This window comes from Onthophagus taurus, chromosome 6 (genome assembly GCF_036711975.1).
Source record: "Onthophagus taurus isolate NC chromosome 6, IU_Otau_3.0, whole genome shotgun sequence".
Taxonomy (NCBI): Eukaryota; Metazoa; Arthropoda; class Insecta; order Coleoptera; family Scarabaeidae; genus Onthophagus; species Onthophagus taurus.
In genome coordinates, this window is record NC_091971.1 from 7,196,964 (window position 1) to 7,215,078 (window position 18,115).

Consider the following 18,115-nt stretch of genomic DNA (forward strand, 5'->3'; position numbering starts at 1 on the left):
AGGGGAAGCTATTGAGCACCATTTCCTTTTAAGGTTGACCGCACATTTAGTCGCACACTACATATCAACGCAATTGAATACGTAGGGAGGTTCGATTACAGGAGATCCGGTCTAGTTAAACCAAAAATCTCCGCACTAATCTATGTCCGATGTACAATTTAAACCGCAACAGATCAAAGCCATCAACACGGAATACGAGCTGTTATCAATGGAACGATTCCCACTGTTAATTAACGTTACCAGGCCATCCGATGAATAGGCGATATTTCGGCTAGGAGGGACAATGGTAGCTATGTAATACGGTTTTATTGTTGTCATGTTTGATCAAGCCGTGACAACGAACTAATAGAATTTTTCCATCCCAACCTGATCCGATACGCCTAATCAATACACATTTTCATCAACATAGGATTACAAAAAAAATTTAATGTTAAACAAGATTAGCATATTAATAACACTTTATGTGTGCACTTATAATTGAATTTCTTATCGTTCAGAACCAGTTTCTTTCATAAATCTCAGGTCACTACACTTCTTGCCTCAAAAGTTTCATTTCCCATTCCATTTGTTTCTCTTCTTCTACTCTTATCACTCTCATTCAGGACCTCTTTGATTATCCGATGCTTTATTTCACCCCTCAGGATTCTATTACCCCGAAGGAAAAAGAATCGATAAATCCCAACTAAAACCGTCGAAAGAATAAGAAAGAGGTTGTTGTGTTTTTATTTCGTTAGTTAATTAAATGATACACTAATTAAGATTAAATTAAAAAAAAGTTGACAGGAACACGTGTTCTATAATTATTCCCTTGAGGGTGACGACCCTTCAACTAGAAGGTCATTAAACCTCAATTTGCCATTAAGTCTGCGGGGAGGTTTATCATAAAGTGAAATTCGAAGTGAATATCGCGTAAATTACCACGTAAGTTTACAAATTATGTTTGTTATTAATTGTGACATCAAAACTAATAGTATCAAGCGTTAAATTTTCTATTAGGTGATAAATTATCCACGTCAGTTTTCGTTGAAAACCCATCAAAATGAACGTGACGTGGGAATTTTCCACCTGGTCACTTATTCTTTTAAGCGAGTGTTTAACATTTTCAGAAATTAAATGATAAATTGAACTAAAACTAGAATTTACACAATTACTAGAACTAACGTTAAACATTCGGGTTTAGTTGTACATCCCTCAAGAGGGTTTTTGTACTTATAGATGTTAAAGTTGGGTACTAATTGATCGATCGTTGGTTGTAAAGTTGAAAGAATGATGGCAAAGGTAATTGCATCGTAAATTACAAGAAAGTTTCACTGTTACAGGAGCATTTCGTAATTTGCATTCTCATGTAAAATTCTTTAAACTTTTTGAATGAAATTCTTTACAATTAGTTTATTTATTTCTAAATAAATGAGGGTAAAAGATAATCTGTCATTTACAATAATAGAGTCTATTAAACGAAGTAAATTGAAAACTGCCACGGCGGTGGATGTTAGTTCCACACGAATAGAACAGAAGAAGAGGTTCAATCGAACTGAAGGTGTCATTGTTTCATTGTAGCTCCCGCCAGAATCCAATTAAAGAGATAGGAATGGATCAAGACTGAAACGACAGTGAATGGAAATTCTCTGATTGAGGTAATCGATTTTGTCTTTAAACATAAGTTAACACAAATTTTTGTGTTAAAAAAGGGTATTTTTTAATAGATTTTTTTATGGTGGTGAATTTACATAATATATTTACAATTTTGGTGGATAAATATTGTTATAAGGTTAAACGGGGTGGAAAGGCGGCTGAAAAACGTCAATCACCAAGTAATCCGTTTAAAACAAACCATCAGTCAACCAGAGAGGTACGGATTTTTGGACACCCCTCCTTCGACATACATCACGGAACGAGATGCGTCGTTGGTGTTTTGCTTTTTTTTTTATTACGGGGAAAACGTAACTCCGGCACCGTCGGTGCGGAGCTTAAATGGAGCACGTCGGGTAACTACCGGAAATAATTTATCATATGCCCGGGACTCGGGGCCGGGATTTAATAAAAGGATCACGGAATGTTACTGACACGGGGGCGTTAATTGTCTAAAGGTCTGAAAACGTACAAACGTTTTGCAAATCCTCCGGTCGTGTGCACCAAAGCATTAACTTTACTTTAATGAATCGAAACCGGCTAATTCCAAGCACCACCTTTTCCGGGGATCGAGACCAAACTTGTACCTATCCAGTAGGGGAAATGGAGTTCCTTAGATCTAAAGATCTAAATCACCTTATACAAGTGGTCATTTACTGGGGAACTGCAACTACTGTCGCAGTTACAAGCTGCAATGGATTCATTAAGCTTTTAGTACTTGCGAGTTGTGGCAGGGGAATTTTGTTACGTTAGCTTTACCTCTTGATTGTTCTACTAAACTTGATTAAACTTGAAATAATTAATAGAAAAATAAATTTATTTTAGTGCACTCGTATATAAAATGCAAAACTTGTATATAGATGCAAGTACAATCATACAAAAGCAATATCGACTGTTTGAGGGTAATTTTTATCAAAACATTATCGTCTCAAATCGCTGAGGTCGCTTGATTGTAGCGCCTCGCCCGCAAGCGACCTCGGCGGTTTGAGGGTAAATATCGTCTTATAAGAGACTTTGTATTTTTACCAAGATATATAAGGAACTTTGAAAGACTCTAGTGCTGTAACATAACTTCAACGAAAAATAAGCTTATGTAAAGCCAAATTTGTAATAAAGCAAAAATGGATATATATTTAACATGTATATATTATCGCATAAACAAGTTATTTATAACTTAATAATAATTATTAATCGATTAGTTACTCACCCTCGAAATCGTTCATTAATCGTACAAATCCCACTTCAAAAGCAACGTGGTCATATTATCCCTTGTAATTTAGTTTGATGTAGTAAATTATTATTTTTAATTAATTATATTAATTATGTTTTAAGAGAATAAATGAATAATATATTTTCCTTCTTTCTTTCACGAATTACAACCAACAACTGAACCTTAAACAAGGTAAACGTGTTTCAACATAATGAGTTTTTATGTTGTTTGTTTTGGGTTGATACTTTTTATTTAAAAATGGCATTTTAAATAAAAATCCTTTCTCATCAACAAAATATAATAATACTAATAATTTTTTACTTAATGTAATTACAACACGAACTCAACCACACCTCGCTCCCTTGACTATTAAACTCTCGGAATTTTCATTTCACCCGTCCGTAAGAATCTTCCAGTCCAGAAATCGATAAGGACCCGCTCGGATTCGTTTTTTTCAAAGTCGTAATTCGCAATCACGTTTTCAACACAGAAAAAAAACCGTATCTAATATAAAACTTTATTAAACACGTTCATAATAAAAGAAAAAGGGAACGAGATGAGAAAAAAAATAAATTTAAGCGATGTATTATCAGAGTTCGATGGTTATCCGAACGAAATCTCCCCCTTTGGCGATTGTTCAGTATTTAACGACGACAGAATAGCTATATTTTCAAATAACGTGCCGCAACCGCTACCTCCGAATGCCGAATTTCCCACAGGATCTCCGGCGATACATAACGATTTAGATTGTTAGGTAGATGCGGGTTCCGCTTATTTCACTTTCATCACTCCCCAAAATAGAAAACAGTATCTCCCCGCGGATGGTTGCGGGGAAAGCCATTCCCCAACGAACCACATTATAAATTATCTCGTTTTCTCCCCGCTCATCCTCAAGCGATGTACGAACGCGATCTTTACTTGAGAACAGAACATCTGTAAAGCAGTGTGTTATATTCAATGACTACTTTTTTAAAGTGAAACAATAATAATCACGATAATGTCGATAAGAGATTTTATATTGATTTTGGTGTTAGTTCAATGAAAAATTTATTACAATCTAACGCTGAATAACAATTAAAACTAGAACTAACACTAGACCTAGAACTAGAAAGTTCTAGTTTTAGTTCAATAAAAATATGCAACAACCTGGTGCTGATTAACAACTAGAACAACACCAGCACTCCCACTACAAGGCACTCTGCACGATTTCGGGTTTAGCCACATGTCTCTAAAGACGGCTAAACCTATGTATATGTTTCTAAATCTAGTGTTAGTTCTAGTAATAGTGCTAGTGTAAAACTAGAACCAACACTGGAACTAGAAACATTCAGGTTTAGTCGTCTTTAGAGACGTGCGGCTAAACCCGAATGTTTCTAGTTTCAGTGTTGGTTCTAGTAACAGTAATAGTGTAAAACTAGAACTAACACTAATCTAAAACTAGAAAAATTCAGGTTTAGCCACACGTCTCTAAAGACGGCTAAACCTGAATGATTTTAGTTCTAGGTCATTTAATTCATTAAAAATATGCAACAATTTACCAACAAGAACCGTATTACATCATATAATTCAAAATAAGTTTCTTTGTTGATAAAATGATATTCCTTTAGGGATCAATTTTAGGGGGTCTCTGTAAATCTACCACCGAAACTATCCCGTCATGTGCAATGACAATGGGTTCGCCGCGGTGAACTTTAATTGCATTTTCCGGCATTCAGAAAGGAGACCCTTTAATCTCATCCATATTCCCGAAACGGTTTTATAACAAAGAGATGCGATGGCGCCGTCGGAAGATAACATTTTATAACGGTCGATTTCGGCCATTAGGATAATAGGTTAATATTAGGTCTAGCTAAAACTAGACGGTTCGAATAGGATTGGAGCTGTCATTGTTTTAGTGTACGGTCGAAGACCTTGTAGCGATCCCCTAGGATCCCAATTAAAAAGATAAGAATGGATTAGGACCGGTAACGGGGTAGTTCCTATAAAGCCTTTTCGTAATTAACGAGATCTGTCATTGTTGGATTTATCCATTTATATCCTTCGTTCGGAAGCGATCGATAAGATCTCGTCTCTTCAGTACTCTACTTATAAATATAATTACGAAGAAAAATTTTGTATTCAACACTTTTTTATTTTTATCCTAACAAAGAGTGACTTGAGAAGCTTGTAACTAACAAAAAAATCGATTTATATTCAAAGCTTGTCTCCGGGACGATTTTATTAGAGCTTCTATAATCGAATACAATATTGGCATATTGAACGATTCCAAACTTACCCGAGCTTCGAGTTTATCTGACCTGTTATGACCTTACAATATTTTCTCGTATTTCATTCCTTTTAGAAAAATATTCTTGTTTATTCTGCATGATAGGAGCGACGTGGACCAGTTTTGTGACAAGTCACTTATTGTTACACGCAATGCAGTATTCTACCCGAACACCTGGTGATTGTTGAGAAATTAAGAGTTAATAGCCTAAAAGTCTTTGCAGAAGCTCTCCAGAAGGCGACCAAAATCCCTCTTTGTCGAAATTTTATTTTTGGTGAGTAATGGAAACATTAGCCGAGGCAGCTCAATTAAGAATTTTTATAACAAGAATATTCTTGTTTATGCCGCATGAAAGGAGGGGGATTGACCATTTCTGTGACAAGTCTCTTAGGCGCATTGCAGTATTCGACCCGAACACCCCCGGGTGGTTGTTGAGGAATTAAGCGTTAATTATTGGAGGGGATGTGAGCCCCAAATGTCCATCCTTTGCAGCCGGTGGCGGGGTCACCTCCCTCGAGAAGGCGACGAATGGTCCCTTGGCGACCAAAGTCCCTCTTTTATAGATTTGCGGTCACCAGCTATCTCTAAAGTCGACCCAAGCAAAATCCTCGATTAACTGTTATGAATACCCTTATATTTAGAGGGGGAGTGTATTTTTAAGAAAATATAAATTCTAAATAAGATAAATTTCGTGGCAGGATTAATAATAATAGTGTATAATGATGATACTTTGAGGTTTACATGTTTATAACAGACGTATTATGTTCGTCGCTGAAACTTTATGGTCTAGAGACTTGAAGTTCAAAGGATTTACGTCCTGGAAGTGTCTGCTTTATGTCCGGGTTGGATAAGCTGCAGTATTCATTGTCCTTATTAACACAAATACGATGGCGTAAAATAATCTTATCTTAATAAATATTCACGACTCTAAAATACTTTGTTACCATAATGTTCTGCGAAAAATTAGTTTTTGGGTATACAAAATATCAAAGTTCAGAAATTTTAGAGGCATATTAAGTCCCTTGCGTGTAGAACATGTACCTGTGTTGTGCATGTTAATAGTAAATTGGCTTTCGCTTTACTAACCAAGGTGCAAAGGAGCCCATTAATGTGGAATAATTATCCCTTGTAGCAGATCGTGTTATAGGCAAACATTGCAATCTGAAGTTTTGCACTTCCTTTGAGAATTTTAAAGGACCTTGTTAACTTAACTTTGGCGTCATTACTAAATAGACACATTACCTTAAGTATCTTCCATAATAAAAATGGCTACTAATGGCAATCTCTTCACAGCACATTTTCGAAGTAATTTCGACTAAAACATCATAAACTTTTTTACGATGTTATAATGGAATTTACAAATAGCTTATTCTTCAATATACCAGGTTATATAAAGTTATTTACTACCTTTCGCTACTAATTAATGTTTATATTAGAAACTTTCATGAAGGTTATAAAAATGTTTAATACAGTTTAATAGCAACGATGATTTCCTAATTGCTAGTGTTATCTAGGTTTGCGAAATCGATCTGATATCCGGTTGTTGTCTAATTTAATTACAGCTTTAGACATGAACCTCCTCAATTGGGCATCAAATTGGCCCCTGTACGTTTGCATTACACTGCTTGTCTGTATACAAGCATCCATCTAAGAGAGGGTTGTCATCGGGAGCTTGAGAAAGTGCATTAACGTAATTAGGGCATTATTCATAGTGTATTACACCTACGTGACACGCCAACATGTACCATATACCTAAAGCCGGATGAGCTTTCTACCTAAATTAACTTGGATTTGATCGTATTATGCACAAAATTTACGCTAGCACAAAATCAATTTTAAACTTTAATTTTTTATGGTGGTTTTTGATGTTGAATTTCGGTCAATATGACATGTAATATAAAACGCAGGAAACGTTAACGTAAAAACGATTTATTTGTCATAAAATACACTTGACGATGAAATCGATACTCAATCAGTGTTGGCTGTATGTAATTTTTGAATGATTACGCAACAGTGTTTACGATAAAAGGCAACTTTAAATTGCCCGATCATGTAGCAGGTTGGTTTACGAGTCGATGAAATCGCGGCTATTTTTCAAGTATCTATGACAGTTTTCTAATAACTAGCTGTATGTGTTAACTATGCAAAATAAAATAAAATAAAACATACCTAATCTCTAGAAATATAGATTCGTAGAAATTCCCATCGCAAAGAATACTTCAATTCAGTCCAATTATGAATATCTATACTGATATAAATAGATATTGTGTACTGAGGCAATGATATTTTATTTTTTTGAAATTTGGGAAATTAATTAAAATAAATTTTAGGTTTCGTAGAATAGTTTCTATAGTAACTTCTCAAATAGAACGTGCCTCTGTGGTGTAATAAAACGGCCAATTATTCTTCGTCGAATTGAGCGCTAGGTACGCGATTTGCATTTCAAGTATTTCAAGAGAGAGATTTACGAAGGAACTACGTGAAGGTGAAATTTATTAATTTCGCAATTCGAAGTGAAACTTTCTTATTTTGTGTGTAAAACTCACTTATCATCAGGTGGTTGAGAAATGTACCACTCCAAGCAGGAAATGTCGCGAGTAAAGTTTCTGTAAGAGTTTTTACGCTCGGGGTGGGACAAGTTTTTAACGTCCAACTCGGTGTATCAATACTACAAGGTGAAATTGCAATGAAACTTTTAATCCAGTTATGTTTCCAAGTTTCGGAGTAATTTTTTTCCTCTAATTAATTTGATTTAAACTTTAAATGATATTGTTACTTTTATATGAGAACGTTATAAATAGAATTGTCAAAGATATCGTGATACCAAAACGTGTTGCTAAAGAAAGAACGTCTCTCAAATAACCGGGAGTAATTCGATCTTCGATCGTTCAGCCCTTAAGACCGCTAGAACCCACCCCACTGACCCGAATTGCTCTCTCCCTCAGTAGGAAGCGAATGTCCCATTAATCACCGGGATATTTTGGGATAAACGGCTTGTTAATTCAATTGCTAGCACAGCTAGAAATTAAGTGCAATATCCGCGCGTCTCCAGGTCCTTGCATTTTTCGTTGAAAGGGCACCCTGCAGGTTTAGCTAAAACGGTAGAGTGCTTTTCCAACGCATAAATCCCGACGGGATACCTCTTAGATGGCAGACCTCTACTAACCAAATTAAAGTAAATTAATATAGTGCGGAAAGTGTTGAGTTTTCCGCCGACGCAGAAAGGCTCGGAAATTTTCGAGAAAAGTTTTGCAATTACCTCAAGGATCATCTCCAACCATATAAAAGAAAAAAATTTAATCAATTATAATAAAAAAAAAACATAATTCATTTCTTATGGCTATAGACACACACCCTTTAAGTCTTCCAGGATGATATATCAGGGATGATTATGATGAACGACTTCATAATCTTTTTGAAACGTCGCTATCAAGGTTCATAACTTCAGCATATTTATACATAGATCAATATCCATCAGGAAATATGAAATTTTTGAGAATATACGTCATCTTATCTTTATTATAATAATACAATAATAAAAAATAAATCAAGCCATTAACACAAAATTTATAATAATTTAATAAACTATTCGGGTTTAGCCATCTTGAGAGACGCACGGCTAAACCCGAATTTTAGTTAGCTAGTTAGTTCTAGTGACAGTGCTAGGTAGCATTAGATATCCTAAGTCTGAAGACACGCGTGCAAAACTAGAACTAACACTAGATCTAGAACTAGAAACATTCGGGTTTAGCCGTCTTGAGAGACGTGCGGCTAAATCCGAATGTTTCTAGCCTAGATTTAGAAATGTTTCTAGTGCTAGGTCTAGTGTTAGTTCCAGCTTTAATTGTTATTTAGCATATAAAGATTCAACAAAATTGATACATTGTTATTGAACTAAAAGTAAGTGTTCATTCTAGTTTTAGTTCAATCAATACTAGTGGTGGAAGCTTTAGTATTTATATTTTAAATCATAAAAGAAGATATTGTTGTTGATGTGGGTGTAAAACCTGAAAACGATCACCTACAATATACGACGGACTGCAAATGCATTATAAATACAAATTTCAACAAACGAAATTGGATCGAATAAAGAGCTTACCGGGCTTATATTTGTATGTCGCCTTTCCATAAATATAATTGAATCGCCCTGTTGAAACAAACAAACGATCCTGTCGTTTCCCAATGCGCCACCGTTCAACGGAAACGGGCAAATTGCTTTCGCCGTATCCAATCGCGAAAGTATCACGAAACCGGCCGAGTTGCAACAAACCTTTCTTCTATCCGCCACAATATGTAAATGAACATGTTCCGATTTCGGGAAATGACGAAAACTTTTACTAATTGGATTTAAAAAAAGAACATAATTGCTATATTTAAAGATAAATAGTTTAAATCGACTCTATTTATCAAAAAAGAACGAAACTTTAATTATACTTCCTTAATCACTCGTGTCCGAAAAAAAAACATTTAAAGTTTTCCCCTAAAATCGTTCCTGCATTGTGTAGATATACAATGGGTATACTTTTTCGAATCCGGGGATTTCATTGAGTCCGCTTCGTGACAGTAGGAGGGGAAATGCTGTCAAGGAAACGAAGTAGACTTCGGTATCGTTCGAGAAGAGAGCAAGAAGGAACTTTTCACTTTGGACCATCGAGGGGAAACGAGACTACATCTTTTTAGTTTCGCCTCAATTCCGATCCCTCTTTAATCCGAACGAATTGTTCCCGCTACCTGGATAATAATTAAAGAAGGTCTTCTCTATTACTGCTACAGAGAACGTTGTCACTTGGGCAAAATTGTGTTATCAAAGAAAGTTTCATTAACAGTTTAAAAAAAAAATACTAAACTATCAAATTCAATTTAAAAGATGTTATTCTGTAAGATTTACTACATATTCTATATTACATTCTCAAGAAAGAATTGTTGAAGATTTTTTTAAGAAACTCTTTTAGTAATAATTAATCTATGAAATTTGAGATATTAATCAAAAAATATTGAAAAATATATTTAATAACTGATTGGCTGACTACAGATGTAACACTTAACTTTTTACGACAACTTAACGGCCAGGTTATGGAGCAATATCGCGGAGGAAAATTGGTTTTCGCGCTGTTCAGCTGGTTAGATTAAAAAGTTAACGTCCGGCAAGAAGAATAAAAATAAAATTTAACGACTTGTAAGTCAGTGCATGTGAGACCTATCTTAAACCCGTCCTCTTTCATTTCCACTCTTCGATATGCTAAAAAGATAGTAAAAGTAAGAAAAAAGTTTCTCATTTATTTTTCTCTCTTATTAAAATCGATATCGCGACAGTCGATTCGAGAAAAGTTACGAAACGGAATCAACTCGATACTGAAAACTCGTAAGTACGATACGCTTGGGTTAGTAATAATATTGGAGAAGCTATCGGTTTGGGACAAATACTTGACATAGTTTAGAAAAGGAGGTAGAAAAATAACCCGAATACGTGAGGCAAAACGGAGGAGTTTCACATTAAAAGCTCTAAAACAATGGGTTTCTTTCACGAGAAACAATTGTGAGTGACATTGTGAGCGTAAAGAGCTGCTCGCAACAGGTACAACAACTACAAGAAAATTTCATCGTTTCAAACAACTGCTTTGTTAATTGATAAGGACCACGATTATTTTATGTTTTGGACGTTGTAAATATCGACGAAACCTCGCCCAGTAATAAATAGCCCTAAGTTGCAAGCACTAAGCACCGTAATTTATCATTTGGAAACGCACTTCGTTTTAAACCTACACATCATAATTTATCTGCCGGTGGATTTCAGACAGGGCTCAAAACCGTCCTTGGTAATAATAAGCGAGACGTCAGTGTTGAAATATCGACACGCCATTTAGCTCCTGTTTCAAACCTTCCTTATTCTCGTCAAGAGAAAAAATCCGATTCGTCATTCTTCACTAGAACTTTCATTTAACCAACATTTAATTGAAGTATTTAAACAACTTTATTTAACTTTAATTATCTACAAATCGCTAAACGAAAGCGTAAAGTGGACGGTAGTAAAAAAAAATGGAAAGCAAGCCAAACAATTTACCGAGCCGGGGGCGTTTTTACCCCTAATGCCCCCCTGTGGAGTAAGCAATTTGCCTTTCCTGTTTCGTGGAAGTTTCCTTTTCAGGCGATGCAGTTTCTCCCATAGGGATGAATGGTAGAAAAACACGAGAGATTTTTTTTCCTCTCAAAATTGGATCTCGAGCTTGGGGAAAAAATTAAATTGCGTTTACACCTTAACGATTTATCATGTTACATGATTAAAGCATAAATTTAGTACGAAAGTCTTTTAATAATGTCGTCAATCAAAACAGTTTTATTCGAAAATTCATTTTGACATCCGCACAAAATCGCGTTATTAATTGGTTTGCATAATGGGTGGCTATAAAATACCTGAAATTTATCGGGAAATTTAGCTTCGATTATATTCATAAATACACGAATTGTAAGTATTTATCGGGTTCCCTATAAAATATGCTCTGATAGGTGAGTATAATTATTTTATAATGTGTTGTAGCACGGCTTATGATAGAATAAACCTTTTAATGCACTTGTTCATTTCATTTAATTTAATCAAACACAAACATTTTTATTTTAATTAATACATTTGCGAAATATTTGGCAATTTGAGGCCAAATCATACTTTATATATCTTGTTAAAGATACAAAGGCTCCTATAAGAAAGCGTTTACTCTCAAATCGCCGAGGTTGCTTGCGGGCGAGGCGCTGGAATCTTTCAAAGTTAACGATTTCATGCTGATTTAACAAATCTAGCGCCTCGCCCCCAAGCGACCTTGGCGAATTTTGTGTTGATACATCAAATGTAGCGCCTCGCCCGCAAGCGACCTCGGCGATATCGTTTTTTCACATCTTTGTAAAGATACAAAATCTTTTATAAGAAACCATTTGCTCTCAAACCGCTGAGGTCGATTGCGGGCGAGACGCTAAAATCTTTCAAAGTAAGCAGTTTGTGTTGATATATCAAATCTAGCGCCTCGCCCGCAAGCGACCTCGGCGATTTGAGGCAAAATCGATCTTTATACATATTTCTAAAGATACGAAGTCTCTTATAAGAAAACGTTTACCCTCAACCGCTGATATACATATCAAAATCACGTATCACAAAAATACATATCATTAAATTACCTTGTTTTTGAAGAATCTAAGTTGACGTCAACACTTACTTTATCTATTCCCAAAGAGAGTTAAGCAAAGTTTGCGTCTGGGATTTTGTTTTATCCTTTTCGAACACCAAACTGACTTTCCCCCTGAATTTTGTATTGCATCCATCCGTATGAAACTTATATCCTCTATACGTCCGTTGCAATTTGGATCTACGTATAGGGAAGCTTCCAATATTCCAAGTGAAAAACTATCGTACTTTAAAATTCGCGTCTGGATCGATAGGTTTAAACGGGGCGTATTGAGAGCGGACGCTCTTCCGGTTTCTATTATTAAATTGGACAGCCGAAGCCTGATAGATGTCGAACACGGTTGCAAGGAAAAGACGTCTTAAGTACATCGTCAAAACCCATCGATCAACGAAATGTTGGCTACTTTGTGAACTATCAACTTATTTTTTGGATAATTTTCAATTCAATTTACTTTTTGATTAGTTTTTATGGAGTCTATAAAATATAAATTTCCGCAGAATGTGCCATTTTGGTGAATGTGAAAAGCTGACTCTACAAAAAAGACTCGCTTCACCGAGAAATAGAATAAATTACATTTTAACAGTAACAAGAGAATTTAAATGTAATGCAACCAAGTTTTTTTAAAACAAAAAAGAAACCAAATTAAAACTCCGAAAAGAAATCAGAGTGAAGTTGGAAATAGCAAATCGATTTAAGCGCTTAATTGAACCGGGCGACCTTTTGCAAGGAGACCGAAATTGTTCCGCATATGGAAAGAGTCTCGTCTCTTCCCAACACACAAAAACACATTTGGCAAGATACACAAAGCAACGGGGGCAGCTTTCCGGGCGCTAGCCGCCGCCGACGACTCCCAGACTTTTCAAATTGCTTTTTATCAACCAAAGAGATTTTGCCCGCAAATATTGACATTCACTTCGGCGAAGGATGGAAAAAAGGAATGAGGAATCTACGTGGTAAAGACGGTTGTGCATGTGAGGGTGTGAGATAGTAGTTCGATAAAACGGTCTTCCACTTTTATCATATTCTCCCTCTTTTTCTACCCACAAACTCAAAGCTTCCCCATTAGTTACGTCAAATTAAGAGGTGACTCTAAGCTTTTTACCGATAAAATTTTAACGGTTATGTCAGATTACGGCGGTCTGTATCAGTGCTCGTTCCTTTTTTTCTGATGAATATTCATGGGTTGTAGTATCCATATTAATGAGTTCTGTGAAAGAAAAAAATCGGTGATTTTCGTGTTTTTCTTTTATTCTATAAATTATATCACATCCATCATATCAATAAAGAACAAAAAACAAGATTTTAAGTTTATTTTTGAGTTTTATATAGATAGATAAAATTCTTAATGGGAAAAAACTGGCAATGAAATAAAAAGTGGAAAAAGAGACTATGTCAGGAGAAGGATGTAAAGGTTGGAAAAGATCTCAGATGGAGACGATAAAGGGTCAGGAAAGCGACTGCTTATAAAGAAAGTGAGAAGTCTGGAAGGATACTGAGCACAAATAAGGAAGTCTGGAAAGAGACTGTAAATCTAAAGAAGGAATTCAGAAAGAGATGACAAAGTCTGGAAATTTAGATGATTCTGCAGAAAAGTAGGAGACTGGAAAAGCAAGAAAAGGAATTGATAGCAATGAAGGAGACTGGCAATAAAAATCAGAACTGAGAAGATAAGAAAGAAAGAGAAGAGAAAGAATGAGAAAGATGCTGAACGGAGACTGGAAAGAAACTGGGCAGAGAGGAACGAGGATAAAAAGGGGCTGGTAATAAAAGAAAGACAATGAATAACGAAGATGTAGCCTGGTAAAGAAGAAGCACACCGAGGAGAGCAGAAGGAGACTGTTAGTAGTAGAAAAATGCTGCATGGAGATTGGAAAGAGATTAAGCAGAGATGAAGGTAACTACAAAGAGACTGGTAATAGAAGAAAGACACTGAACGAGAGGTGTGGTAATAATACAAAGAACTGAATAGAGAAGAAGGTAATTGAGAGTAGACGAAAAATACTGCATAGAGACTAGAAGAAACTGGATGAAGAGGAATAAGGTGTCTGAAGGAAGACTGGCAATAAAAGAAAGACACCAAATAGAGAAAAAGTAGATTAGTAGTATATATTACAGTTTGCAATATATAAGTTACTAAAAATGTAAAAATTGGAATTAAAGTTTAAGTAAATAGAAAATTTAGATTCACACATCTGAAACAACTTTTTTTTTAATTTAAAATCCTGTGTTATAAACGATAATATTTGTTTTGCCATTTTTTTGCATTGTTTTACGTTACCAATAAGTAATTAATTTTAGATTTAAACAGAAAAATAAATAAATATTTTGCATTTTCAATAATAGAGAGAGAACAATCTTTATTGGTTTTCAACCCTATGGCTATTTTGAAATTATTTTATGTTGTAAAGAATTAATTATTTGTGAACTAGCACGGAAAATATCATCACAAAGTCCGTTTTAATAAATTTAACGAAATCAATTAACACGAAAATTAAATTTTGAAACGAAAATTTTTGTGAATAAAAAGAATCACGATTTCTTGATTTCGGTTTATTATGGAATAATAGCTGTAACGAAGCTTGGTCGGTCGCAATTAGAAGCATATACGCAAATTAAAAATGTTGTAAAAGTTTCAAGTGGAAATATTTTTCAGTGCATTAAGAGAATTACGTAAAAAATTACACATTAGTTTTGTAGAAGCCCTAGTCGTATATTCTCCTCCTTTGTACCTCGTATTTCGAAAAAGCCATAGAAAATCCGGATTGCTACGGTTTAAAAGTTTCATCTTGTACAATTGAACATACGGTTGTGTAACGGTGTTGAATGGAGGAAATAACGGCGCCTGAATTTCAGTGACAACGACGCTATTCGAATGGCGCTTCGCCTTCAGGCCATGCCATGTTTCATCGTTAGCGTTGAAATAAGAAGGTCGCGGCGTCGGCAGTCGTTGGTTGCGGCGAATTAACGCCGCCGCGGTTGCCCCATGAAACCTCCCGGCGAGGTGGTTGTAAAAGTGCTCTTTATCTACCGTGGTTGCCCTGGATTTACCGTCGCCCAACTAAATTGTAACTCGAATCTGTGCCCGGATCCACCTCCAATCTTCGCCCCAACTCCTTTTCCAACCTTAACGAGTCCCATTATAAACGCCTTTGCAACCATTTACAATAGCATTGTATTAATAAATACCACATTTTGTTATATTCCACGAATATTATCGAAATATCAACATTTCAAACTTGTTTTTGAAGGTAAAGATTTGTTGGAAATCTAAATCATTACACATGTACCTATTTGAGATGTTGGTAATTAAATACAAACAACGTAGGCAAATACAACCGTGTTTACGCCACGATTCTATTTGAACTAGTTCGAAAATAGTGAAACGTTGCGCAACGATCTTTTAATTTATTAACACTTTGTTGAAACAGTTAAAATAACTGAGTTGATAAAATGAGTATGTCACTAAATAAAATAGTAAAAATAGTATTAGATATGGATACAAAAGTATCTGTTATTTTTTTTTGTTTCAGGTATTATCACCAGTGGTGGTGGTCGTATAATAGGTGATAGATTAGGAGGAAGCGGAACGATTTGTTCATCATTAGCACCAGCGGTAGGTGGTGCTAAATCCAGCACTGAAAGTGTTCATAGGGCTCTTAAGTCTGTTTCAAGACAGAGCCTTTTAGGTAAGCCACCCTATTACGCTTCAATTTGATCGAAGAACAAAAGGTTCGTTCCAGAGTTAGTAACCTGTAAGTTAGGTATGTCAAGGAGTCGTCAACAGCATCTATACTCGTCATCGCATGACAGCATCCCAACACCTTGCGTGACCCGTCCTACAAACGTCGTTAGTTCGGCAGCCAGCGAGTTGGATTTATCCAGAAAAACAAGGAGAAGAGATTTACGAGGAAGACTCAAATTACCCGCGAGCGTAGCGTTGGCAAGTTCCGGGGAAGCTCCTTTATTGGGTGGTTGGAGGACTACTCCGGGATCTACCTCCGGGACAAATCCACCATCTTCAAATCATCTCAATTCAACCAGCAGTTGTAACGGAACGGAGAGGTAAGACTCATTCATTATTAACACATTAATTAGAACACAGTACGTTTGTGTTGAGGAATATAAATTTAATCAAAACGATTAATAACAATATACGTTGTAATAATTCATATGGTTTGCGTAATTAGTTGCGTACATTATTTAAGGTGGGAATACACGAACATGTTATGCAAAATTTATATCATAAATAAATTATAAGATGCATTTAGTACTCTATTAGATAGAAAGCTTTTTGCTATATTAGATTACGTTTTAATATTGATTTTTTTAAATAAAACTTAAAAGTTTATTATTAAAGCTAAAATTTTGGGTTTAGACATTTTGAGAGACGCACAGCTCTAGATTTAGTTGTTATTCAGCGTCAGATTGTAATAATTTTTGTTCAACAAACAGTACAACTAATACTAGACCTAGAACTAGAAACATTTGGGTTTAGTCATGCGTCTCTTACGACGGCTAAATCCGAATGTTTCTAGTTTTAGTTCTAGTGTTAGTTTTAGTGATAGTGTTAGTTCTAGTTTTACTTCAATTAACATCTGCCGTAAAAGCCATCTTAGTTACAGTATTGATTTATTTAATTTTTAATTATTGATGTGTTTATGGTAGGTACTTTAAGTTTATAAATTAGGGAGGAAACAATCTTATTTATTTAGCGGGTGTCTCGAGAATCGGATTATCTTGACAATGTAGAAGCGGGGGCAGTCAGATTCAAGCTTTATTTATGCATGGTTCCCCGCAAGGTAACAAGCACCGCCTAAGCAAGGCCATACAGTTTTAAAAGTGTTCCATAAAATATTAAAAGTTGAGCTGCTCGGTTAAATCCGGCTTTTTCTAATTATAAATAAATCTAAGCACATCATTACTTAATCTCATTACTTTTCATGATCAATCCTTTAACTAAAACTCACGAGACGTAAGAAGATTTACCTTGAAAGATTTTACAAGATTTATTCTGTTAAGTTATCTTTTTCTTCTTTTTCAGTCGATACGGGTTTCGAAGGGTTGACTCATATACAGCAAGACTCAGACCTGGTGGCATCGGTTGGTCCTTTGTATTCGACCCCGCGGGGAGGCTGTGCTATTACTGGTCAATGATAGTCTCCTTCGCGTTCCTATACAATTTTTGGGTCATAATATACCGCTTCGCCTTTCAAGAAATAAACAGTAAGTATACTGATATTGCGTTTCGGGTACGCCGAAGAATAAATAACGACCGAAAGGTAAATTCGACCCTAATATTAAAGAGTTTTCCTTCGCCCCGGTAAATATCGTGTTTGTTCGTCCCTCTCTCGAATTGAATTTCATTTTACAACGAAATTTTCCAACTAAACTTTTCACCAACAAAATCTACGGCTTGTTATTTCGATATAACCGTACTGGTAATAAACATGTTTTATGTCAAATAAAATGAAATGATATCAAATTTACTGAACCGTTTAACGACGATTTAGTGCGAGATATAAAACTTACGATTAGATAATTAAACTTTATTACATTCACTATTTAACAGTTTATATATATTACACAGTTATTAACTTCATGCATTAGTAAATATTTATTTAAAAAATTAAATATTATTGAGCATATATAAATTGAATACAAATTCATTTTCATATTTATGAAATGGTTCATATTGTATTTGTTGTAATATTTAAATTACAAATAATTCTCATTATTATCAATTAATCTGCTTAATAGTATTGTCAACGATATAATTATGAATCATGTTAAGTATTGATGAACGACATAAAGAATTTAATTACTAATGTCATAAACAGC

The 18,115-nt window shown here is 35.1% G+C and overlaps 1 protein-coding gene and 1 long non-coding RNA gene across 3 annotated transcripts in view; one reads left to right on the forward strand and one right to left on the reverse strand.

Moving 5' to 3' along the window:
* The window catches only part of LOC139429947 (uncharacterized), a 39,079-nt gene extending 36,147 nt beyond the window's left edge, over nucleotides 1-2,932 (reverse strand). Inside the window, exon 1 of the long non-coding RNA XR_011640544.1 lies at nucleotides 2,837-2,932. This is a non-coding gene — a long non-coding RNA (uncharacterized lncRNA). The remainder of the gene's footprint in view (nucleotides 1-2,836) is intronic.
* The window catches only part of LOC111427677 (cyclic nucleotide-gated channel rod photoreceptor subunit alpha), a 71,506-nt gene that overhangs the window by 26,106 nt on the left and 27,285 nt on the right, over nucleotides 1-18,115 (forward strand). For both annotated transcript variants that reach the window (XM_071196410.1, XM_023062904.2), the window contains exons 3-5: nucleotides 15,808-15,963; nucleotides 16,018-16,339; nucleotides 17,319-17,500. In XM_071196410.1, coding sequence (XP_071052511.1) covers nucleotides 15,808-15,963; nucleotides 16,018-16,339; nucleotides 17,319-17,500 — 660 coding nt within the window. The remainder of the gene's footprint in view (nucleotides 1-15,807; nucleotides 15,964-16,017; nucleotides 16,340-17,318; nucleotides 17,501-18,115) is intronic.